General features: G+C 47.6%; 2 protein-coding genes across 4 annotated transcripts in view; one reads left to right on the top strand and one right to left on the bottom strand.

Moving 5' to 3' along the window:
• Positions 1-7,798: 7,798 nt before the first annotated feature.
• Positions 7,799-26,578, bottom strand: part of LOC308583536 (proto-oncogene Mas-like) — a 61,976-nt gene continuing 43,196 nt past the window's right edge. The window contains exons 1-2 of one of the 3 annotated variants that reach the window (XM_081187557.1): positions 13,361-14,066; positions 7,799-9,216 (exon numbers count right to left, since the gene is read on the bottom strand). In XM_081187557.1, coding sequence (XP_081043683.1) covers positions 8,145-9,216; positions 13,361-13,377 — 1,089 coding nt within the window. In that variant the 5' untranslated portion in view covers positions 13,378-14,066 and the 3' untranslated portion in view covers positions 7,799-8,144. Of the gene's footprint in view, positions 9,217-13,360; positions 14,067-19,415; positions 19,785-26,578 lie in introns of those variants that run through there. The other 2 variants (XM_081187558.1, XM_081187559.1) reach the window with 2 other exon arrangements.
• IGF2R (insulin like growth factor 2 receptor) overlaps positions 24,274-26,578 on the top strand; it is a 70,417-nt gene continuing 68,112 nt past the window's right edge. Inside the window, exon 1 of the mRNA XM_081187524.1 lies at positions 24,274-24,599. Within this exon, the coding sequence (XP_081043650.1) occupies positions 24,289-24,599 (311 nt within the window). The 5' untranslated portion in view covers positions 24,274-24,288. The remainder of the gene's footprint in view (positions 24,600-26,578) is intronic.

Here is a 26,578-nt window from a genome sequence, read left to right on the forward strand (position 1 = left end):
ATGCTTTGGAAATCTCTTGAAATGACTACGAGGACAGTATTCAATTAAGAAAAATGCATTGAGTGGACACCTTCAGCTTGCACACAGGGACTTTCCTCTATATTTTCTACCATCCGTGTTCTGCAGTGTTCACAAATCCGATCCTGAAAGTTGGGGGGCGGGGACACCAGAACAAACTCAAGGTTTATAGGGGGAGAATGTTCAATTGTGCAGAGAGAGAAAAAACTTGCACTGGCAGAATGTTTGCCTTAGCACTAGGTTGAATACAACCTCTAGAATGCACCCTGTGTGTAATTGCCTTTTAGGACAGCTCAGAAATGTCAATTTGTTCTGAATGTAGCAGCCTGGCTTTACTATTTATTGTACTAGCTGTAAAATATCCTCTTTACACTGATTTTGTATTTACCTTGTTGGTCACCAATGTATTTCTAGGCCAAATACAATTCATTTTAACTTCCAGTGCCCCAAATGATCTCATACTAGATATAGAATAGAATACAATCTCTTCCCTGAACTCTTTGAGTTGGGATCTGCTTGAGAGCTGTTATTTCAACTACTGCTTCCACCTGGTGCATGATTAACAACTACCTGAAATACAGCTGTGGGTGTATTTTTTTTGGGTGGCACCTGTATACAGTGGTACCTCGGGTTAAGAACTTAGTTCATTCTTGAGTTCTGTTCTTAACCTGAAACTGTTCTTAACCTGAGGTACCACTTTAGCTAATGGGGACTCCGCTGCCGCCACATGATTTCTGTTCTCATCCTGAAGCAAAGTTCTTAACCTGAGGCATAGCTGTCAATTTACAGATTTGAAAATAAGGGACCAGCAGCCAAAATAAGGGACCTGCAGCCTCACCTGTTCCAGGCAGTCCAGTCTTCCTGTCCTCCTGCAGTCTGGTCAAACTCATGCTGGTAGCTTCGAGAACACTGTCCAACCAACTTTGTAACCAGAGGTTCAACTGAATAGAATCTGAATCACATGCCCCACAAGGCCTATGCTGCCTCAACTTAAGATGACTCCCCGGACTGGCTTTGCACTGCAAAGTTTGCAGCAGCACGTGCAACAAAATGGCATCCAGCATTCAAAAACCCGCTCAGCTTGCATTAACTAGGCACACACAAGGCATGCAAGCTCCACCCCCCAGTTGTTCTTAGACTTCTTATTGGGTGAGCAACACAGCCAAGCAACACAGTTGGAGCCTCCCTCCTCCCTGGCTGGCAGGGAGGGAGGGAGAGGAGCTGCTTCCTTTGAAATTTAAGGGACATCATTTAAGGGACATCCATCAATAAGGGACAGCAGCGGGACATGGCACTGGAATAAGGGACTGTCCCTTCAAATAAGGGACACTTGACAGCTATGACCTGAGGTACTATTTCTGGGTTAGCGGAAGCATCTGTAACCTGAAGCATCTGTAACCCAAGGTACCGCTGTAGCACTGTAGAATTTGCTCCCTAAGAAAATTTGTCGGTCGTGCTCTACTGTGAGGAAACAGGTTCAGAATGTTAAGAGGTCTGCACTCTGCCAAGTGTTCTTATTGCTTTTGTTCAATATAGATTGACTCTAGACTTAGTCATGCTTCAAGAAGATGCAATGAAATCAATCTGTGATGGCCTGGGATTCCGATTCGGAGGATGAAACAGAGGAATCCCAGCCTGCACAGGAGTCCCCGCCTCCAGGGCCGGCTGAACTGGGGCAAGGCCTAGAGGCTGAAGAGCCTGCACCTGTGGCAGTGCAGCAGGAGCTGGCCCCAGGTGAAGTCCTCCTGGCCCCAGAGGGGCCTGATGACTCAGTGGCCACAGGTGAGCCTCCTCCAGGGCCCAGTAACCCTTCGGCCTCTCCTGATCTGCAGAGGCTTAGGGCAGAGAGGCGAAGGGAACTAGTTGCCCCCAGGAGGAGTGCTCGCCTTAAGGCCAGAGTAGGCGGGGCTCCTGGGGGTCGGGACCGCCCCTGACCTTAGAAGAGGATAAAAGCCCAGTCATCCCGGCCCCAGGTTGCGGGAGCAACGTCGTTGTTGGCTTCGGACCTTCCTGTGTTCCTGATCCCTGCTCGGCCTCCTGTTCCTGACTATCCGGTACTCCTGTTCCCTGCTCGGCTTCCTGTTCCTGACTATCCAGTACTCCTGTTCCCTGCTCGGCCTCCTGTTCCCGACCATCCGGTGTTCCTGTTACCTGCTCAGCCTCCTGTTCCAGTGTTCCTGTTCCCCGCCCGACTCTCTGCATCAGACCTCGCTCCTCTTCGTGTGGACTCTGCTACACTCACGGTACCTTACCCCCGGGACCAGCACAGTTTGCTCCCGCCACACCCGCACTCCCCCTTCGTAGGGGTGCGTTCGGGAAGAGCCAGAGGCCATGGAGGACCAGGCGGCTGCACTGGTGACTTTGGCCCAGGAGAACCAGGCCTTGACTCACACCGTGCAGCAGCTCAGTGACGCGGTCGTGGCACTTCAGCAACGCTTAGAAGCCCTACCGGCTCCTGGGGCCGACGCCCCGACTCCTGGCAAGTACCCAGTGGCTTTGCCTGAGAAATTTGATGGAGCCCCGGCCAGCTTTCCTATGTTCCTGGCCCAGGCCAAGCTATATATTCAGGGGTGAGCCCGGAACTTTCCTGACGACCGCACCAAGGTGCACTTTTTGATTAGTTTGTTAAAGGACCAGGCGGCCAAGTGGGCGTTGCCGCTACTCAGGCAAGACTCCCCCTTGCTGGCAGACTATACGGGGTTTTGCAATCGTTTGGAGGCCGCGTTCGGCAACCCCCAGAAAGGGAGTCAAGCCAACCGGGCGATTCGGCGGTTGAGACAGGGCAAGTCCACGGTGGCCGCATACACCACAGAATTCCGACTGCTGGCACAGGACTTGACCTGGAACGACTCGGCTCTCCGGGACCAGTATCTCGAGGGGCTTTCAGATGAGGTACTGGACCAGCTGGCCACGATGGAACGCCCCACCACGCTAGACACCCTTATCCAATGGAGTCTACAGATTGACGATCGGCTAGAGGACCGGCGTCAGGCTCGGGACCGCCGGCACCTCCAGTTCTTGGCCCCAGTGTCTACCAGCAGCCCCACGGGCCCAGCTAAGTCATTGGAGGAACCCATGCAGCTTGGGGCAGTGCGGCCACGCCTCTCCCCCGCAGAGAAGTCGCGGCGTCGGGAGGGGAATCTTTGTCTTTATTGTGGCGGAAGCGGACACTATGCAAGGTCCTGTCCTGAGAAACGCCAGCCGCAGGGAAACCACCAAACCCCAGTAGCTGATGGCCCTGGCTACCTGGGGTCCCAAACAGCACAGAATGGGGCCGCACCAATTGAATTACAACACCTTATGGTTCCGGTACATCTATACCCTCCAGGAGGGCCATGGATTCTTACCCATGCGCTGGTGGATTCGGGCGCAACCCGCTCTTATATGGACGCTGCTTTTGCTGCCCAGCATCGGGTGCCACTTCGGAACAAGCCAGAACCGGTGCAGGTGGAGGCAATCGACGGATGGCCCCTGCGTTCGGGTGCCGTCACTCAGGAGACCCAGCCCCTGGTCCTGTGCCTCCAGCAGCACCGTGAGATGCGAACTCTGGATATTGCCTCCATGCCCCGGTTCCCCCTGGTGCTTGGGATGGACTGGCTGGAGGCTCACAATGTGCGGATTGACTGGGTCAAACGGACTGTACACTTCCCAGACCCCAGTTCTCCTGCTGAGATGGAGATGCTAGCAGCTGCGCCCACTGAGGAGGTTGCTGCAACGCTCCCCGCTGAATACCGGGACTATCACGACGTGTTTGAGGAACGGGGGGCAGACCAGCTGCCGCCGCATCGGTCCTTTGACTGTGGCATAGACCTCCAGCCCGGAGCGCCTCTACCGGTGAGTCGCTTATACTCGTTAACAGAGCCAGAGCGCGAGGCTTTACAGGACATCTTGCGCAAGAACCTGGAGCGTGGGTTCATTAGGCCTTCTACCTCGCCCACTGCTGCGCCAGTGCTCTTTGTTAAAAAGAAATGTGGGGAGCTCTGCCTTTGCCATGATTACCGGGCCCTGAACAAAATCACCATCCCGGACCGGTACCCTTTGCCCCTTATTTCGGAGTTACTGGAGCGGGTGCAAGGGGCGCAGGTGTTCACCAAGCTAGACCTCCGGGGTGCCTACAATTTGATTCGGATCCGCGCCGGGGATGAGTGGAAGACCGCATTTGGGACCCGGTACGGACAGTTCGAATACCTGGTTATGCCCTTTGGTTTGTGCAACGCGCCTGCTGTGTTCCAACGGTACATCAACCACGTGTTCCAGGACTTGCTAGACAAGTACGTGGTGGTGTACTTGGATGACATTCTGGTTTACTCCCGTGACCCGGCGTGCCACGAAGGCCATGTCCGGACCGTGCTGCAGCGCTTGCGCGAGCATCGTCTGTATGCAAAGCTCAGCAAGTGCGAGTTTCATCAGCGGTCAGTGGACTTCCTGGGTCACCGACTCTCACCAGGTGGGGTGCAGATGGATCCTGGGAAGGTGGCAGCGGTTCGAGAATGGGCGGCACCTTGGAACCGCAAGGACCTACAGCGTTTCCTGGGGTTCGCCAACTATTACCGAACCTTCATTGCGGACTATGCTCACCGCACCACCCCGTTGACCCGACTACTGCGCCCCAAGACGCCGTTTTCCTGGGACAAGGAGGCGGAGGAGGCGTTTCAAGGGTTGAAGGCCTGTTTCCAGAGAGCGCCAATCTTGCAACATCCGGATCCTTCTCGACCCTTTGTGGTAGAGACTGATGCCTCCAGTACGGCTCTCGGTGCCGTCTTGTCTCAGCAGCACAGACCGGAAGCGCCACTTTTACCCTGCGCCTTCTATTCCCGCCAGCTCCTCCCAGCGGAGCGTAACTATACTGTGTGGGAGCGGGAACTACTGGCCATCAAGGTAGCCTTTGAGGTCTGGCGCCACCATCTTGAGGGGGCACGACATCCGGTGGAGGTGAGAACCGACCACCGGAACCTGGAGTACCTCCAGACCACCCGCAAGCTGAACCAAAGACAGATCCGGTGGGCGTTGTTCTTTTCCCGGTTCCAGTTTCGGATCCGCTACATCCCTAGCTCTCAGAATCAGAAGGCGGATGCCCTGTCCCGGAAACCTGAAGACAACGCAGACACGGTACAGCAAGCAGAACCCACCACGATTCTACCTCCGGCTGCATTCCTGGCCACCCAGGAGGCGCAGCCACTGCAGGTTCGGGTGCGGGAACAGCAGCGGGGCGACGCTTGGGCCCAGGATCGTCTCCGGAAGGGTCCAGTCCACAATATCCGGGGCTGGTCCTGCATCAGGGCCTGCTGCTGCACCACGGTCGTCTGTACGTCCCGCCAGGGCCACTACAACTGGAGGTTCTCCGGATGGCCCATGATGCCCCAGCAGCGGGGCACTTTGGACGGTATCGGACCACCCATTTGGTCAGTCGGGAGTTTTGGTGGCCCCGCCTGAAGGCTGACATGGCTCGCTACGTTGCTGGTTGTGATGTCTGCCGTCGCGCCAAGGGTCCTACCGGGCGACCCCCCGGCCTACTTCAGCCATTGCCAGTTCCACCGCGCCCTTGGCACACGGTTTCGTTGGACTTTGTAGTGGACTTACCCTCGTCTCGTGGCTGTACCTGCCTTCTGGTTTTCTCCGACCATTTCACCAAGGTGGTACACTGCGCTCCTTGTCCATCTGTACCCACAGCCAAGGAAACTGCGCAGCTGTACCTTCAGCATGTCTTCCGCCTGCATGGACTACCTGAGCGCGTGGTGTCCGACCGAGGCGTTCAGTTCACATCCCGGTTCTGGCGAGCATTACACCAGACCCTCGGGACAGAGGTCTGCCTCTCATCAGCCTACCACCCACAGACCGATGGCCAGACAGAACGGGCGAACGCGGTGCTAGAGCAGTACCTCCGGTGTTACTGCAGCTACCAGCAGGATGACTGGGTCGACCACCTGGCATTGGCGGAGTTCGCCTATAACAACGCGGTGAATGCGTCCACCCAGCAGACCCAGTTCCAGGCCAGCTATGGTTATCATCCACGGCTGTTTCCAGAGGTGCTGCCGGCATCCGCGGTCCCGGCAGTGACGGAGTGGCTTCAAGAGCTCCAGTCCCAGCAACAGCTTTTGGTGGAGCAACTGCACCAGGCCAAGGAAGCGTACAAAGCCCAGGCCGACCGCCACCGCCAGGTGGGGCCGGAACTTCGCGTCGGTGACCTGGTTTGGCTCTCCACTCGCCATCTCCACCCCTCTCGACCTTCGCGGAAGTTGGACGCCCGCTTCACCGGCCCGTTCCCTATCGTGGACCAAGTCTCTCCTGTGGCATTCCGTCTCCGGTTACCCGCAACCCTGAAGGTTCACCCGGTCTTCCACAGGTCCCTTTTGAGTCCTGTGGCCCCACCCGACGAGTTCCACCCGAACCGTCCCCAACCGCAGCCAGTGTTGGTTCGGGGAGAGCCTGAGTACGAGGTGGAACGCATCCTGGACTCCCGATACCGCAGGGGAAAGCTACAGTATCTCATTGACTGGAAGGGGTACGGACCGGAGGACCGTTCCTGGGAACCAGCGGCCAACGTCCACGCACCTGCCTGCCTCCGAGAGTTCCATGCGACGTACCCCGGCAAGCCGGGTCCGGACCCTCGGTTGAGGGGGGGGGCCTGGGAGGGGGGATGGTGTGATGGCCTGGGATTCCGATTCGGAGGATGAAACAGAGGAATCCCAGCCTGCACAGGAGTCCCCGCCTCCAGGGCCGGCTGAACTGGGGCAAGGCCTAGAGGCTGAAGAGCCTGCACCTGTGGCAGTGCAGCAGGAGCTGGCCCCAGGTGAAGTCCTCCTGGCCCCAGAGGGGCCTGATGACTCAGTGGCCACAGGTGAGCCTCCTCCAGGGCCCAGTAACCCTTCGGCCTCTCCTGATCTGCAGAGGCTTAGGGCAGAGAGGCGAAGGGAACTAGTTGCCCCCAGGAGGAGTGCTCGCCTTAAGGCCAGAGTAGGCGGGGCTCCTGGGGGTCGGGACCGCCCCTGACCTTAGAAGAGGATAAAAGCCCAGTCATCCCGGCCCCAGGTTGCGGGAGCAACGTCGTTGTTGGCTTCGGACCTTCCTGTGTTCCTGATCCCTGCTCGGCCTCCTGTTCCTGACTATCCGGTACTCCTGTTCCCTGCTCGGCTTCCTGTTCCTGACTATCCAGTACTCCTGTTCCCTGCTCGGCCTCCTGTTCCCGACCATCCGGTGTTCCTGTTACCTGCTCAGCCTCCTGTTCCAGTGTTCCTGTTCCCCGCCCGACTCTCTGCATCAGACCTCGCTCCTCTTCGTGTGGACTCTGCTACACTCACGGTACCTTACCCCCGGGACCAGCACACAATCGGACCAGTTACTCATGACAAACTTAAGTCTCATTGATTTCTTTGGGCAAGATTCAAAAAATACTTGCAGTAGTGCGAGTCAGCACAACTGGTCCTCTCCTCATGCCCCTCTGCTCTCTCTGAATCAGCTCTTTTGGGGGGAAGGGTCAGGAGAACCCCTAGAATAGCACACAGGCAGAGGAAATGGTAGATGGTTCCACTGGAAAGCAGAAATGCTTGTGCTGTTGTAACGATCATATTAATGCGACATTAAATTTCATATGACTCTAAGCTTGATGGAGTATGTTTCCAGTCATGTGAAAACAGCATGCTGCTGAGATATTGGTCTGTATTTATATTCCATACCTTGTTTTTAATCAACTGTTTTATTGGAAGCTTTGATTGATGGAGGAATTTAGGACTGAGGAGAGCCTACCATCTCCAGAGCGGAAGGAGGGCTCTGGCATGAAATTTAAAGGCAGGTCCTGGTCATACTGTCATATGTAAATTGCCAAATTAAGTCAGAGTGAAGTCAGAAATGGAACAGATCTCTGTTGGGTTGGAAATCCTTTATTGAACACTGGCACAATAAGGTGCATTCATCAACAGACTGTTGTAAATATGCTCATTTGTAACACAATACATTTGTAATAAGATTGGTTTAGATGTATGTTTAATGTATATAATGAAATACGAATTTTTAAAATAACTTCAGTCACATTACTCTAACAGCTTCTAGAGCAGAGATGGGGAACCTGGGGCCTCCCAAAGGCTGTTGGATTCCAACACTCATCAGCCCCCAGCCCACATGGGCAGTGTTCAGTGAACGTGTGTTTGTTGTGTCACCACCACTTCTGTCTCATCCTTCCAGGATCGATGAAACACAGCAGAGAATGTCTCCCGAGACCTTTGCTGTTTTCGTCTTCCAACAAGGAAGTACACAAAAGGATTAATACTGCCGTTGATTACACTGAGAATGCAAGAAATATTAAAGAAAGCCCCGTTTAGTTTTTTTCCTGGATGCCAGTATACGACAAAGGCTGAGATCCTGAGTGGCAATGCAAAGATGAGGAAGAGGACAACTGTGATAACAATGGTAAGGGAAAGCCGTGCTGAAGATCTTCGCCATACTTTGACCAACAGGCTCAGACTGCACAGGACTATTATTGGAATAAAAATCACAAAAATTGTGAGAAGGAATAGATTTGCTATGGCATGCTTTCTGTAACATGGTTCTTCACATGAAAAATAAGTTCCCCAGCAGGTGAAATATTCTACACCAGTCACCACACAGGAGAAGATCCATAGATGAGCACATAATATGGCCGAGAGATGTTCTGGCCGATTACTATGGTACCAGAATGGGAAAAAAGCACCAAGACACCTCTCGATGCTAATGACTGTTAATAGGAAAAAACTGGTGTTGTAGCCAAAAAGAGCCAAGATATCAATTACAGGATATAGGTAGTTCTCAGAAGTGAGTTCCCCCCATATAATCACACTGAAAACAATGTATATCGTGTAAGAGACGAGTACTGTGAAATCTGCAATGGCCAGGTTCAGTATATATACGGTGTATGTATTCCGTTTGATTCCACAACAGAGAAACCGGAAAATGGCTCCGTTGCCGATTAGCCCCAAAATGAGGACAGGCATGGAAGCAAAGGTCGCAATGGTGATGATGACTTCATCTCTGGCAGTGTCACTTCGTGTCTCATTAGCAGTATGATTAGAAAAGGACCTTGTCTCTGTAATCAGAGTGCTGTTGCACCCAGGTCCTGCTTGTGTTGGCATCTGGCTGGGCACTGTGAGAACACAATACCGAATTAAATGAGCCTTTGGCTTGGTTCTTGTCAGGACACTTCCCAAATGTTCAAGAATGCTGTCTTCCCTGTGAAAAAAATAATAACTCCATTATTAGATTGCTCAGTATTAGATCTGCAGATGGGCATTTCCAAGTGTTCATATTAAGCAAAGAAAAGGCACATGGGGATAGTATACAGAGTCCCTAAAGGTACGGAAGACAAAATTCCTCATAGATATAAGGCCAATTTAAGAGGCTTCACAAATGCTGCTTTGAAAGGAAGAGCCCATGACTCTGAGGAAGTGGTAGAACATATGTTTTACCTACAAAACGTCTCAGGTTCAGTTATTGGCACCTCCAGGCAGAGCTGGGGAAAGAAGTATGGCAACCCTCATAATATTTTACTTTAGTTCACTATGCAGAAGATAAATCAGGTGTATTTTTGGAATAAAAAGGAAATGTCTGGCTTATCAACAATGAATGATGTGGGGACAATATATTGAGAAAATTTAAAAATGAACCAGTGCCAGCCCGTGTCATTTGCTTGGTACAGAACACAAATGGTCCCAATCCACTCTCTGCCAGGACCAACACTTTAGCAAGCATTGTTGCACCATTCAGACTGGAATGCCTGACTCCATCTGCCTACTTTTATGGTGCCCTGAAACAGCTTGCTTCACTCTGCTGTATGGCAAGTCCAGCCCTGGAAACAGGTCTATTTAAGGTGAAGTGGGAGAGTCATCAAGCAGGAATGAGGCAACATTTTACAAAGAACATTTTACAAAGAAGGCCTTCCAGATGTTGCAGGACTACAACTCCCATCATCATAACCACTGGTCACTCTAGCTCGGGCCATAAGTTGGCCAACCCTGGACTTTAAAAGAATGAAACCTTGTAAATAAAGATAAGATTGCTTGCACTTAATATGGATTTCACCGCTGCTGCCCTTCATGTTGGTTTCACGAGTATGAAAATCTATGATATCTTTTTGGGAAGTGGTTTGTCTGTCTTCCAGTTCTGTCATGGTTCAGCCTCCTTTTGCAATATCATTGTCAAACTTGGCACAAGAGTTCCTAAGGTGGGGGCAGTAGTCTTTGTTGACGTTTGGAGATTGAGTGCCATTTTGAATCAAGATGGGGGGTTGAAACGTGACTTTGGTGTTACCTCACCCATTTTTTAGCAAAGGTTGGGCCACCTCTCAAGATTACCATCAACTATCTTGACATGCGGTTTCCTGTGGTGAGTACTGCAGTATTTGTTGATGTTTGGATGCTGGAAGCCATTTTAAATCAAGATGGTGGACCACAATGTGACTTTGGCATGACGTCATCCAATTTTTGGCATGACAGGTCCAAGCTCATACTCACAATCTGGGCAAACCCAGGGAAATCCTGATCTGGCTCCAACTAAATTTGGGGGCAGGGCTAATGTTTGATTGGGGTTTTGAAACCCTAATTGTGAGGAGGACAGGGGGGAAAGGAGATAATGCATTCCCCTTCCCTACAGACAGTTGCACTGTAGAGACCAGGAACTCAACAGCTGCTGAGTGCAATTCAGTGAAGAGTTCACCCTCTTGGGGAACACCTTTGTGAAGTAGCACCCAGTTTGTTCCCTGCAGCATCTGGCTGGCAACTCTGAGAACAGGAAGCTGGCCCAGTTTGATTCAGCAGGGCTCTTCTTATGTTCTTACTTTCTAGAAATACAAAATACGTTATGTGCCACACGAAGTGATTCGTCTCCCATCCCCCTGTAGTGGCCTTCTCCTCCCAATGGAAAACATATGTGTAGCTGGTATTTAAACCAAAGAAGGAAACAATTTTTTCAGCTGCTAATTCCGTGACTGATTACAAAACCTTATCTGAGAAATACTGCTCTATTCAATGTGAGAAATCTGTGACCCTGATCTGAATTCCAGAACTCCATGATTCCATGGGGATTCTCCCAGTCTCCTCTGTCTGCAAGGCACTTCTAGCAGAAGACTGATCTCTAAATTTGGGAATTCAACAGAGGCAGCTAGGATTTTGCAGTGAGAGAGAGAGAGAGAGAGAGAGAGACCGTGAGCGCTAGTATGAACCCTTTAGGGAGCATACCCAATATGGTCCTGAAACAGACACACACACACACACACACACACACACACACACACACACACACAGCTGGCCTTATTTCTTTGTGTGGAAAGAACAATATTCATAAGGGTCTCCTTCGTGTTTCCAAATTGAGGCTGCAAGGAATGCTACCCCTAACAGTACATTATCCATTATATCCACCCAACTTTCCTGAGAAGTTCCAGGAGTGCAGTCCTTACCAGGATTGGATCGCCTTTGGAAGAAGGTCACTGGAGGCTAACTGATGTTTTGGAGTAACTACCTTTCTTTACAGATATACAAGTTAAGCCTAAGGGACATTACTCCAAGATGTTTACAGAACCCAACCTCAGATCTTATTGTCTTCCTCAGATTATTATGAATTTGAAAAACTTTTCTGAAAATTATTTTCTGATGGGGTGTATGTGTCATAGCTCCACCTGCTGATCCCAATTCTAAATTAAGCTAAAGGCAGCTCCTCCAGCCTCCAGGACAACCAGCCTCATATAACCAACATGCTTAAATCTAAGTAATGCTTGAAGGGGTTGAGACCATAGAATTAGCTGTCCTGCAAAGCTTAGCTCACCTTGAAAGGAATGAGATAACCAATCCTTTGTTCCCCTTCAGTCTACATAAGAAGTTCAGCATGTGAAGAGGCTAAGCTAGTTGCTCTTGCTTTGCCGTATTGATCTCACAAACAATTTTTCAGTTCCTTTGCTAATCATTTAGGAACTTTCATCACTTTGAAACTAAATGGAGTTTTATTACCTCTCTGACTGATGTATGGAAAAACACATGAACCTGACCTTTGGAGAGTTTCTAAGTAAACCATTTTTAACTTACTAAACATGCGGTCTTTTCCTATGCTAGGGGAAGAGGGGACTATTTTGGAACTCGCTTGGGAAGATATATTTAAAGGTCTAACAGTCTATATTTCCATGCGTTGCTTTGCTCTGTTTTCTATCTCTACTGAGGTTCTCTCACCACAGTACTTGCTTCAAACTTGGTTCTTGGCATCCAGGGAATTCTCGCTTTATATATATTTCTTTTTCCTTGCACCAACACACATATACTTTCTTTTTTCCTTTGTTTAATAATATGCTCTTGTGCCAATTCTCTCCCCCCCCCCACCATTGTGCACAAGGGCGAAAGTAGAACTGGCTGTTCTCTCCTGTGGCTCAGTGGCTCGGGAAAGCAGGATTTGAACACAAGAGAACTCTCCCCTCCTGTGGTTTGAAGCAGCTATGATTCTTGCACAAACAGCTATATCCATTGAGGGCCTCCCAATTCCTGTGCAACATCATTTTCTCCCTTCCCTTCCTTTCTTGACTGCATTTTCTGTTTTGTTCTGCTGCTAGTTTTTTATTGGATTCTATAACACGACAGAACACACAAATTCTGAAGCATCTTAATGGTGTTATGAATGTGTGGGTGCCAGACGCCCAAAGTACCTAGGTCCAGTAGGTGTTAGAATTTAATTAGGGCTTGGGATGTTAAAACTGGAATATAGCCAGTATTAGGCAGTGTGCTATTGACACGTCTAATCCTTTAAGTAAGTCAAATGTCAAATGCTTAGCCAGGCTAACTTCCTTATGAGGTGATAACCGGGGGGGGGGGGGATGAGCCATTAAGAGGAAAAAGAATCAAAGGGTCTTGCCGTGAGGGGGTAAATTGTTGGGCTCCCTCTCTCTATTCAGAGTTAAATGATAAAGCCAAAGCTTGGCAAAGTTAGGGTTAGAAGCAATATGGTTTAGAGAAGGGAGTTGGGAGTTATAGGACCACATAAAATCCTATTTTAGGTTGCGCCTATGGAAGGAAGACTCTCTTGGAGTGCTGATGCTGTGAACCTCTCCATTGTAGACTCAGGTTGTATATATGTGTGAGTAAACCATCTATCCTAAAGACACCACAGTCTCCGCTGTGGCTCATTCCTGAAAGGAAACATGAACTTTGGGTAAAGCACCAGGAACCCCCTGGAATCTTGTACCACTTGGAGATTGGGGGTGGCGTGAAGAGAAGCTGCCTCCTCACAAAGCAAGGCTTCATGATGGCCAGAAACCTCACACTTCTGCTGTGCCGATTGCTATGCATACCCACCAAATACTTAGTCGCTGAATTCGAGCCATGGTCCCAAGCACACTTACCTGGGAGTAAGCCCCATTGGACTTAGTGGAGCTTATTTCTGAGTATACGTATATAGGCTTAGGCTGCCAGTGTAGTCTGTTGGAATTTATCTGATGAACAGCAAAACAAATTGAGTACTGTAGAAGAAAGAGGGGGGGGGGGAGCCAGAGAGCCTCACCAGTTGTTTTACTTCACTGTACATCTTAGCAATACCAAAAAAGGAAGAGCATGTCAGTTCAGTTTTCTTCTATGCCCCTGGAGGACAAGGTTCTGCCAATCTGAAAGCAGTCACATTTCTCTTGTTCAAGTGGACACATTATTTGGCAAACATGATCGATATCAGGGCCAACCTGCCCATGAGACCAGGTGAGGCAACTGCCGTGGGTGGCAGGATCCGTGGGGCGGCAGATCTGACCTCTGCAGGCCCCATGACCACCTCTGCCACTTTCTCAGACGCAGCAGCACTTTGTCACCACTGTTAGGAAGCCTGTGCTGTGATGAGGTTCGTTATGGGGAGAAGGCGTGGGGTGACGCAGGTGCACTGAGGTTTTGGCCAGTACCGCAGCATAAGCAAGCCAAAGCTGCAAGGGATGAGAGCTGGCTGAAGCCCACCTCCTCCTCATCCCTCGCAGCAGCGGCTTGTATACACTCCAGTACTGGCCAGAGCCTCAATATGCTTGCGGAATCTCGCCTTCTCCCTGTGGCGAGACTCTGCAAAGGCTTTTCCTTGAGTAAAGGGAAGTCTTCTTTCTGCACATAACTGTTAGTCTCTTTCTGCACAAAACTGCTCCATTTTGGGGAAGCCTTGCTCCTCTTTTCTCATGCTTTCTGAGAAGTCTTGCTCGTAGGTTTTTCCCTGCTTTTGCACACACTGTACGAACCTGCTCTTCACGCCTAGCTGACCACATCCACAGAACTTGATTGTGACATTGTCTCATGCTATGATCAATCATTAGTAACAGACATCCTAAGCTCATGGAAAACAAACTGTACCTGCTCTCCATGCCTAGCTGACCACAACTACAGAACCTGATTGTTATATTGTTTGTGCCATATTAATCTCTAGTTACAATTCAATTAGGAGGCTTCATGCCTGTCTAGTTCTAGCTCCGATTCCCAGCCTTTACTCCATCAATGATAAATGATCACATGTAATCCCCACCTCTCACATGTAATTCCCACCTTATGCTTATGTATCAACCAATCAGCGACAAGCACACCTGTGGCAATGCTTGTAATATTCAATAAAAGAGGCTCTCAGGGGTCCGCCCAGACAGACGCCTCATGTTACACCTGCCTCTCTCGTCTCCTGTGATTTTTCATTCCTACATCTGGTGACCCCGACGTGCCAGATCCCTTGCGCAGCCGAGCAGCCAGCCAGCCCTCATACTTCACTTCGACTGGAGAAGTCTTAGCGCGCTATTTCGTGAGTATGGGAGGGGAATTGAGCAAGCTTCAAAAATTGCATGCTAGGGAATTACTGCAGCTGGTTAGGCAAAGAGGGGTGGGTGTACATATTTCTTTAAAAGAGATTGAACAATTGCTAGGTGAGATCGCATTCCAATGTCCCTGGTACCCTGAGGCAGGCTCCTTGGGGGTAGAGGCTTGGCAAAAGATTGGAAAAACTTTTTTTGCAGAACCCAGGGCTCCTATTCATTGTCTGCTAACTTGGCAGAAATGTGCAGATGCCGTGGCAAAATTTGGACCTCAGGCGTCCCAGGCGTCTCCCTCGGCCCCTGCATCTCTGTCTGTTGGAGACAACCCCCCTCCTTATCCTAAGCTTCTGCCTCCCTCACAACCCTGCCTGTCCCCCCCCTCTTGCCTGTGTCTGCATCTCCAGGACCTGTGCCTAAGCCCACATCCACCCCCAACACCCCCTTCCCTCCCTCCTGTGTTTCCTTTGCCTGCATCCGCTTCTTCAGAAGCTGTGTCTCAGCCAACATCCACTTCCCCCCCTTTCTTCCCCCCCCTTTCTTCCCTCCCTCGTTCCATCCCTCCCTTGCCTGCCTCAGCTCCTGCCTGTTTCAAGGGAGCTGTCCGTGTTGCACTTTCTCAAGCTAGGCAGAAAGGTCTCCTATCCTTAGAGGAAGAGTCTGAGTGGGCTGGGGTGTTGCCATCTGCTTTCCCTATTTCTTATGCAAACCCAGGCACAGCACAACAACAGGTGCTATATGAAACCCTTTCTTATTCTGTAATGCGAGAATTAAGAAGGGCCATTGTTGATTCCGGATTAAAATCCACCTATGTAACAGGAATGCGTGCTGATATGATTAAAGCCTGTGCAGATGTTGGAAGCCAGAGTCATGCGATGTCCTTGCTTGCTGGCGCGATCCAAGCTTCCAATAGGCCTACAGGTAATTGCTCTAGCAGCAGGTGCCCTGGCCATTTTGCTAAACAATGCAGAGCCCCTGACGGGGGAGGCTAGCAAGGGTGGCGCTGCCAACAAGGCTAGACCTTCCAAAAAATGCGTGAAATGTGGAATTGACTAATGATTGTGATGCTTTTGTCTCCTTTTTCAGTAGGTCTGAATATATCTCTTTAGTTGTTTCTCTCCTAGGAGTCCCTGGATTGGCTGTACAGAATCGTATGAACATTAATTCTTCAGCTTATTCTGCAGAAAAAGCCCTGAATTTTACTTCAGAAGCTCTTCACCTTTTGAATAAAGAACAGAGTGGACTACATAATGGACTTTTACAAAATTGTGCTATTGATTATCTATTGATGATTCATCATTATGGATGTGAACAAGTTGACAACATGTGTTGTTTTAATATTACTGATAATTCCAAAGCCATCCAAAAGCAGATCTCTCATTTGCAAAATCTTACACACCACATTAAACAAGACGTTGGTTTTTCTGGCCTCTGGGATTCTTTCACCCAGTGGCTTACTGCTTGGCTACCTAATCTTACTTGGCTTCGTAATCTCTTTCAATATGCCCTTGTCATTATATGCATCTTAATTTTGTTATGTTGCTTCCTTCAATGCATTCCTGGCCTCATAAGTCTTTTCTCTCGGCTTCTCTCTCCCCCTCAACCACCTAATAAACTCCTTGCTGCCTACTTTGCGAAATGGCAACACCAACAGTAAACCTAAGGTGAGATCTGGACGGATTTATTTTGGGCATGCGTTGGCAAACCACGTATCCCGAAATATTTTTGTCCCATCGACCCTGGCGAACTTATTTTGGGCATTTGTTGGCACACCACTAATCCTGAAATATTTTTGCCTTATTTACCCAGAATGCCTCGCAAACAAGAAAAGAAAGGGGGAGATAAAGGGAAGTCTTCTTTCTGCACATAACTGTTAGTCTCTTTCTGCACAAAACTGCTCCATTTTGGGGAAGCCTTGCTCCTCTTTTCTCTTGCTTTCTGAGAAGTCTTGCTCGTAGGTTTTTCCCTGCTTTTGCACACACTGTACGAACCTGCTCTTCACGCCTAGCTGACCACATCCACAGAACTTGATTGTTACATTGTCTCATGCTATGATCAATCATTAGTAACAGACATCCTAAGCTCATGGAAAACAAACTGTACCTGCTCTCCATGCCTAGCTGACCACAACTACAGAACCTGATTGTTATATTGTTTGTGCCATATTAATCTCTAGTTACAATTCAATTAGGAGGCTTCATGCCTGTCTAGTTCTAGCTCCGATTCCCAGCCTTTACTCCATCAATGATAAATGATCACATGTAATCCCCACCTCTCACATGTAATTCCCACCTTATGCTTATGTATCAACCAATCAGCGACAAGCACACCTGTGGCAATGCTTGTAATATTCAATAAAAGAGGCTCTCAAGGGTCCGCCCAGACAGACGCCTCATGTTACACCTGCCTCTCTCGTCTCCTGTGATTTTTCATTCCTACACTTGAGGAGAAGTGTTTGTGGAATCTTGCCCCCACTCCCCACCCCTGATTTATCTGTCTGCCTCTTCCTTTGCTACTCTGCTTGTGTTGCTTCCATCCTTGACAGCCTTGGCTGTTTTTGTTTAGTTACTTGTTGGCCTCCGTCTGTCTCGAAATACAATGAATTTATTAAAATAGTAGTATCTTGGAGGGTGTATTTGATTGGCTGAAATCCTGAACATGAGCAGTACAGTTAGGCAGATCAATAGAGGGTGTGTGGGAGGAGGGGAGAGAGAGAGAGAGAGAGAGGATTCTATATGGATGGAGTGCAAGTCTTATGTGAAGCAGGAATGTTGTGAATGGTCTCTAAGAGCAGGATCAGGTTGCCAACAAGGAAGAGACAGAAGCAGCCCACTAGGTGGGATGGAGTTGCTGTGCCAGCTTCCTGGCAGGTGGGCTGCTGCTGCTGCGTGCTGGGAGGGAGAGGAGCAAGGTGCAGGGAGGTCAGTGCGGTGCAGCAGGACCCAATTTTGGTGCTCCTGCCAGTGCATCTGCACCAATCTCTTTAATCGTTTTATTTCAAAAAATGTATACACTGCTTGATTGTAGGGAAGAAAACTCAAAGCGGTTTACGAAAAAGATAAAACAATGAAATTAATTGCTAAAAAATGTTACAGCAATAATTTGAAACAAAGAGAAAGTTAAAACCACAACAGAAAGTAAAACGCACGCAGACTTTCTAAATACCTGGGTGGGCTTGTCTAAACAAGAATGTTTTTATGAGGCCCCAAAAAGAATACAGTGAAGGTGCCTGCTTGATATAAACAGGCAGGGAGTTCCAAAGTGCATGTGCTGTCACATTAAATATTGAGTTCTGGCAAATGTGGAAGGGATATTATGTGGCACCTGTAATGGTGCCAATTCCACTGATTAAAGCAATTGGCTGGGCACATAACAGTGTAAGGTTATTTCCTTGCTACCTCATCCCTCTCCCTCTCTCCCACTAAGCAACAGCTGCCCAGCTGCTGGGAAGAGAGCATAGAGGCTCCATGCCGCCCGGTGAAGTGCTTCTGGGAAGAGGATACAGTGTTGGATGTGTGTGAAAGGAGAACTGGCACTGGAAAGGTATTCAAAGCAAAAAGCGCATCCATTTTTTTTATATCTCCAACAGTCTTCATTACATTAGAGCAAAGGAAGCTGTGCTTTGCTGCTGATCCATGTACCTCAGTGTTGTCCACTCTGACTGGCAGTGGCATTCTAGGATTTCAGATGGGAGTCTTTCCTGGACCTGCCTGATCATGGACTTGTGGTCCTTTGCCTGCAAAATGTATGCTCTACCAACTAGGCTACTTAGCCACCAGTACAAATAATAATCAGGCACATTTGCAGATTCACCAGTCAGAAAATAACTGTTTTCATGCTGTTTAAGCCAGATGAAATTTTCTGAATCTGAAGAGCAGCTAGAAAGGCCAACTTTTAGGAAAGGAACGGGGCAGAGAAACCATTGTTTCTCATCTTGAAGCATCACCCCTTACCTTTTGCTGCCTTATAATATGCCTGGAGGCATATTAGTGCAATATATTAGTGCATATATCAGTGCAATCGTACACGTCTACTCAGAAGCCAGACCCTCAGTTCCTGGGGGAAACAGAAGTCAGGAGAAAGATGCAATCCTGAACGAAGTTTGTTCCCTAAATTCTAGATTAAATTCTATCAATCAAGGATAGGGCTTAACTTTTACTCAGAGTAGACCCATTGTAATTAACTCATATTATGACATTAGGTTAATTAATTTCAACGAGCCTACTCTGAGTAAAACTTTGTTGAAAACTACCTCATATATTACAGTGGCTAACAAAACAGAGAGATTATAGACTTAAGCAAAATGCTTCAGTTTCTGTCTTCTTCAACTGTTTGGATGTGAATCATAAATATTAAATTATATTATTACACAAAGATATTTACACACATGAATCTAATCAATACATTCCTGTTTTATATCAGACAGAAATATCAATATTAACCTTCTGTTCTACCTTATAATCAAAGAATAGAGAAGTAATCCATTTTAATTTCGTATCTAACCTTCCCAAAATCAATAAAGATTGCCATGCTTCCTTAAATTCAGGTTTTAAAGATTGGGCAATTATCTAAATTAACTGAAAGGAGCAGATTGAATTGCTGTATAGTAACAAAATGCATGTATCTTATTAGCACTACTTACCAATCGCTATCCAGGGGACCGTTTCAAAATATTTCCTTCTAATCAGGAAGGGATTTGTGGTCTCCTAGAATTGTAACAGCTGGAAAATATATCTTGCTAGCAGGAGAAAGATGTTACTTTTTGCTCCCACGTTATTTGCTTTCAACTCAATCAAACGCTCTTGTTGGACTTCCATTCGTTTTATCAGCATTTGGCAGACTGAATTTGACTGTCCAACAAACACATGTAATTATCTGAGAATATGAGGATATGGAATTATATTTTCCCAAACCTAAGCCTGTGACACATCTGGTCAGATGTTCATGCTGATCCTATCATGACAGGCTATGTCTATTAAATGTTTTCTGTACTCTCTTGGCAGAGGTTAGAAATGCTATACATACGAAACCTCAACAATTAGATATATTTTGGATTGGGAAGAATGCTGGTAACCTGGATAAAGTTTTGAGAGTTTAAATCTCAATAAAATTATTAGGAGTGTATTCAGATTGGCTTATTTTCCTATGATTGCCATATTTCAAAAAGTGAAAACCTGGACACAATAGTTGTTGAGCTCTTTGGCCAAAGTTGTTTACTTTTTTTGCATAATTACCAAAATTTGGAAAATCGTCAAAAGTCAACATTTCTAATGTGGGCTGTCATATGCCTGGGTTCTCACATACATTTTTCCTGCTTTTTGAAAATTCTTCCTGGATGCCATTTTCGACGGACGAATCCTAGCTATGTCCGGGAAATTGAGGACGTATGGCAGCCCTTATTATGCACATGATGTGCTACACTTGAGCAGATGATACGGTCCTCAGCACCGCATCCCACAGAAATTCTCTGTAAAGACCTAGTTAATCTCCTCTGATAATTTCAACAGGGATGATTCTTGGCTGATTTAAAGTGTCTCCTCAAGGTTCTTCCTCCTTTTTCTAAGAATTGTGTCAGTTTTCTTGAGGTGTCTTTGGTGTAATTGTACAAATCCAGCATCCATTTGGTGAAAATAAGGAAAAGGCATAAGTCTGCCATTCTGGGAGGAGTGAGTATGTATGTATGCATGTATGCATGCATGCCTAATATGTATAGGAAGATTGCAGATCCCAGAAGTGGTGTATGGATGCAACCAAGGGCTTTAGGTTGATAGTTTAATGCTTAACTTTATCTTAAGGTGGCCATTTAGGCACTGCTAAAGAAGAAATATGTCACCAAAAAATGACGACAAAAGATGGTGCAGTTCTACCTAAATTTAGGAATAATTGTTATAATCTAAGTAGAAGTGCTGCACATCTCACCATAGTGGGAAAGACTGTGAACAGGGGGTCTGTGCACATGTCGTTCACTGCTAACTGCTGATGGGCAACTTCAAGACTTCTCTTTTTACAGTTCTTTACCTTTAAACCAGGCGTTCTTTCAACATTTGAGGAGTTACTTGGGAAATGGGAATTTCCCTTATTTGCTTCATAATTGCTTCATAATTTACAGTCCTTTCCTAACAGAAAGGGCTTGTTATTATTAGCTCCTTGTATGTATGAATTTATCTTTCCCCCCATTTTGTTTTGCTTTTTGAACTCAAAAGCTCTGACCTAAACATACACAAGCCACATGTTAACCCACACCTGGATATTTAACAGGGCAACCTTAAACATACCTACTAAGTCCCAGGGAGTAAACTTGCAGCCAAACAAAGCACTTGCTCCTGGAAGGCATTAGGACAGGGGTCAGCAAACTTTTTCAGCAAGGGGCCAGTCCACTGTCCCTCAGACCTTGTGGTGGGCCGGACTATATTTTGAGGGGGGAAATGAACAAATTCCCATGCCCCACAAATAACCCAGAGATGCATTTTAAATAAAAGGACACATTCTACTCATGTAAAAACACACTGATTCTTGGACTGACCGCGGGCCAGATTTAGAAGGTGATTGGGCCAGATCCGGGCCCCGGGCCTTAGTTTGCCTACCCATGCATTGTGAAAGTAACCCTCCACTAACCTCTGCTGGCCCCTCAGCAGCCCTGGCCAGCAGGAATCAGGAAAACATTGGATGCAGCAATCATTACTCTGACCCACTGCTCCTAGGGGTGGGGACTGTCCTGCTTGGGTGGATTTCCCTATTCATATATGTAGTCCTGAATGTAATCTAATGATTACATGTACCATTCACAGGGTGGGTTAGGGATTCTAAAATAAAAGAATGCAATTTTGATCATGTTCCCTTGTCCATACTGAGAATCACTATGACAATATTTCAGAATTAGATCACACAAATTAAAATAAGATTTAGACAGCATAATACTGCCACCCAGTGGAAATAGCAATAGTATACGATTCGGGCTTTATCATCACAGCACACGAGAGGGAACCTTTGCTCTGCAGAAAGAATATTGGCAAATGTTAAGATATGTAAGAACCTTCCTCATTTACTACTATCCTACTAATTGCATATCCAGGACTTGTTGGAGAGATAGTGTGAATCACCAGTGCATATTTAACTTGCTGCTCACACACCAGGCAAGAGGTGGATAGTATTTATTCACAGGCAGCTACACTCATTGATACCCAGGCACCTAGCAGAGGGCAGGTGAGGGTGAAGCTGACGGTGAGAACAGGGCCGCCGGGTTATCTTCTTCCAAACTGGGATCACAGCAAGGGAGTTGTCCACCAACCCTAAGAAGGAAACTAGTAAGTCCAAATAGGGCTAAATTAGGATGTCAGTGGGCAGCTTGACAAGAAAGCAATAATGAGAGGCTTCATCTGAGAACTTGAACCAAAAGTGATCTCTGTGTAAGGAGTCCATAGGAACCCATTTCTTGAGTTCTAAAGGTAACAATAGGATTCTAGAAAATGGACAGTAAGGTGCGACACATCTGGCTTGATATGTTTTTACCAAAAATACTGAAGAGAAAATCCAGGGACTAAACTGGATGTATTCCAGTACTAATTGTTCCCCATTGTGCCTGGAAACTGAATGGTACACAGCCCATCTAACCAAAGGAATTTTGGGAGGCTCCTTGTTGCTGAGCACTTGTCTGCACTACAGAAATTCATGATCCCCCAACACTTTGTGAGGATTGGCTCATGTAAACATGGCTAACATGGGGGAATGCCAAAGCCAGCTGTTACCCAGGTGTCTTCCTTCCTTAGGCAAAACACACAAGTTCTTTGGTAGAAGGGAAACAGGAATAGAGATCTATTCATGGTGATGGGGAGCCAGCCATTCTATATTTCCCCTTCCTAATGGCTCTTGGTGCAACCTGAAACCTACATGACACAGCAAAGCCTCATCTTAAATTCTTTCCAGATGTGGACACATGGCTTCACCGCTAACCATTTGCACCCTTGCTTTTTCCCCCCAACCATCTACCCAGAAGAGTTCTAGAGAACCCAAAAGCTTGCACATTGTTGGCATCTTGGGTGGCTTAATGCAGGTATAAACTTAACACTGGATTCTGGAATTTTTTTATGGGCCACCATGGCTAACTTTACCTTTTTATGTCATTGATTTTTTTTAATAAACTGATGCCTTTGATTGGGGAGAGGGATTTTAACTATTTAAAAGACTGGAATGGATTTGTTTTATAGCCCAAATATTTACATTTTGTCCAATGTGCTTGCTCTTAGACAGTTGAACCTGCTGGTGACACAGGTCTACTTTATAAGCTCATTACAAGAGTGTACACAATAAAGATTATAAAGCACTCCTCAAATTAAGATTGCTCTCTTTTATTTACACAGACTTGGAAACAAACCCTAGTGAACTCTGCAGGGCTTATTTCTGAGTAAATATGGGTAGAATTAGGCTACAAGCTGGTTTGCATGACACGGTAAGCCAAACTTTACAAATAAGTAGCCTTCTTCCTCCTCCAGTCTTTTTTACTCCACACCACACAGAGCTAAGGCAAGGTGTCATTCAAACTATGGCTCATGGTTAAACTCTGTAATCGTGAGTTATAAAGACGACACTGGAGGACCAGAGGATGAACACGATCCAAGTGTCATGAGAACCAGGCCTGCATGCCCAATATAAGTAAGTAATCACAGATTAAGCAAAATGTATTCAATAAGCAAAAATAGAAGGTTTATTTTGAAAACATATCTAGTAAACTCTGGGTGAAGTTTAGTCTCATGCCTTAATTGCCTTCGGAAACCCAACGAAGTTTCCCCAATGCCTCTTTTCTAAGAGTCATGGAAGATTTCTCTGAGCATAGGAAGAGTATGTACTTCTGAGAAGGTAAACGGTCCATCCCATCCATCATCCTGTTTTTATAGTGGCAAACCAGACACCTATATAAGTCCAAAAGCAGGACCCGAGTGCAGCAGCTGTCTCTCCACTTGTGAGCCCACGGAGGCTTTCCTCCATTCTAGTAGCCACCGCCCATGCTGAGTAAAACCGTTATTCTAATTTCTCCATGTAATAAAGAAGTTTCTAGGGGCCGTTTCACAGCCTCCAAAAAGAACCCCCGTGCCTTTGCTTCTTTGGGAATTAGGCACTTGTGGCTGCTTCACGCACGCATGTTCCTCACTGCCACGGCTGCCTTGCACGTGTGGACCTAACGCATCGCGTGCACCGCGTTCCCGGCGGGAATCCTTCCGCCCACCCGGCAGCTGAGACGCGAGTCGGAAGTGCTGAGCCCCGGAGTCAAATCAAGTGAAGCAGGCGCGCGCACGCACGTGTGAACCAACTCTGCGGTTCTACGATTCCTATCCGAGGGCTTCTTCTGGGCTTATCCATTCTTGGATGCAGCCACCCCCGTGAGCTTCAGCCTGTGAGCGGCAGCCCCATCAGCCTATCAGCCTCGGCCGCTTCCTCCGCCCCTCACCGTCGGAAACCGGCCGCTCTTCACGCCCCGCCTCACATGACTGCCGCCACGTGACAGGCGCGGGGCGGGTCACATGAGCGGCTCTGGCGTGTGTTGGGGCGGGAGTCACATGACCCGCTTGCCTGTTCTCTCCCGTCTTCTCGACCATGTCAGCGGAGTAGCCCCGGAAGCTGCACCGAGAGCCCCGAGTCCCGCCATGAGACGCGACCGCGCCTGGGCCCCGGCTGGGGGGCTTCGCCCGCTCCGGGTTTCCTCGCCTGGGGCTCGACCCGGGTTCTCTCTCGTCCTGCTGCTCCTCGCTATCGTCCTCCCGAGTCAGCAGGGAGGCAGCGCCGCCGCCGCCGCCGCGGCCCAGGGCAGCTTCAGCTACCAGGAGCTGTGCCGGTGAGTGAGTGCCTGGCTCGCCTCCTCCGTCCCGGGGAGCTGCCCCTGGTGAACAGCTGGCAGGGGCCCAAGGGCGGCGCGCGGAACCGGAAAACTCGAGTTGCTGCTTCCCCTTTCCGTGCAGCACCTGGCGCGCAGGTGGAAACGCTGGGCGTTCAGACAAGCGCTGCTTCGGCTTCCTCTTCTTTTGTATTTGTAACGGTTATGGGACATCTCGCATTTAGTCTTTAAAGTAGCCTTTTCGTACCTTCTAATTCCCCCCCACTCCCGCCCTTCTGTATTCCCTCGGTTGTATTAGGGAAATGTGCGTTTGTGTGTCTGGTAAAAGACGCCTTCTGTGTTAGTTCGCAGAGGACGCAACCGCTCCTAATGCCATCCCGCCCATAGGTGGAACCGCTCGGGTTTGTTTCAGACATGTTATCTGTGCAGGCAGTGGGGCTGCTTTGTAACTTCTAAAGTGATTTTATGCAAGGAGGAGTGCTTTCTTCAAGGAATTTAGCTGGGGTGCCATCTGCTGTACTATACAAGTCAGTACTGGGCTGGAGCAGTGTCCTTAATGCCTGGACGTGAGGGGCACCGGCATCGCGTCCACAGCTTTCTACCAACTGTTAAAACAGTCTTCATTCCTAGGCAGTTTTTGCCTGGATAGTAATTGAGGTTTTTCACAGCTGTGATGTATTGATTCAATTACACTTTGTCAAAACACATTTGCATAAAATTTCCCTTGGGAGAATGGCGTTGCAAAATGAACTTAATTGCCTATCTCAGACCTTCCTCTTTCTTAGGAAGTATAACTAGAGTTATTGCTTGTGTATTTAGCTTGTTCAGTGGATTGGATCCTGCACCATTAAAATAATTGCATATGGTATGCTTGGAACAATGCAAATCTAGTAACCAGAACAGGTTTTTCCTGCTGTTAACTTGAGAAGTTGTTAATTTAACCTTTGCCTGCTCTCCTCCCTTGTGATAGCCAGTATGTTTCGCTTTCTGTGGAAAAGAGGCTCAGCCCCCATCATGTTTTTATGCAAACATTTATGAATGTATGAAGCTGTTTTAGACAAAGTCTGATATGATATATTTAACTGAAGATAGTTTCTACTGATTACCATCAATTCTCCAGGATTTCAGATGGGCCCTTCTTGACTCTGCCTAGAGATGCCAGAAACTTTTGTATGGAAAGCATTTACAGTATCACTGAACTATGTCTCCTTCATAGGCAATTGGAGTAGCCTAGCATGCATAGATGTCTTGCGTTAGTATGCTGCATCTTGTTACTTTAAGCAAAATGTAAATAGCATTTATTCAAAATAAAGAATTATCTAGCACCTTTGGGTGTTCAAAATGCATTGCAAATGCATTACATATCTCATTTTGTATTGCTATGGAAGAGAGGAACCCCTAAGTGGTGAGATATTCCAAGCCCAATGACGTTAATGGCTAATTGAAACTTTCCCTCCAAGGAAACAATAAACTTTGGATGGGGAGAACACTGGAACTAATAAGGAACAGGGGAAGCTGCCTTATACTGAACCAGACTTTTGGTCCATGTATTCATTATTGTCCTCAATGACTGGCAGACACTCCAGAGTTTCATGCGGAAAATTCTCAGTCCTACCTGAAGATGACAGGAATTGAACCTGTGACCTTCTGCATGTGAAGCAGATGCTCTACCATTGAGCTATGACCCTTCCCATCTTACGTCTCTCTAATTTTTTTTACATTGATACAAGGCAAGTTTAGGCATGTCTTAATTAGCTGAGGTCGCTCTACAATCCCAGAAGATCGCTGCTGTAGCCCTATGAAGGCTACCTTAAACCAACACAACTAAACTCTTTGCTTCCTTTTGTTTCATCTTCTCTATGCACTCCATCCTTAAATAGTATATTTTCGGATCCTATCGCTGCAGATGAATTGTCTGTTCAGAAGAATATTCTTTAATAAATCCCTGCCAGTATGGAAATTTCAGCAACTCTTGACTG

Source organism: Podarcis bocagei (assembly GCF_964188305.1).
Source record: "Podarcis bocagei genome assembly, chromosome: 3".
Lineage (NCBI taxonomy): Eukaryota > Metazoa > Chordata > Lepidosauria > Squamata > Lacertidae > Podarcis > Podarcis bocagei.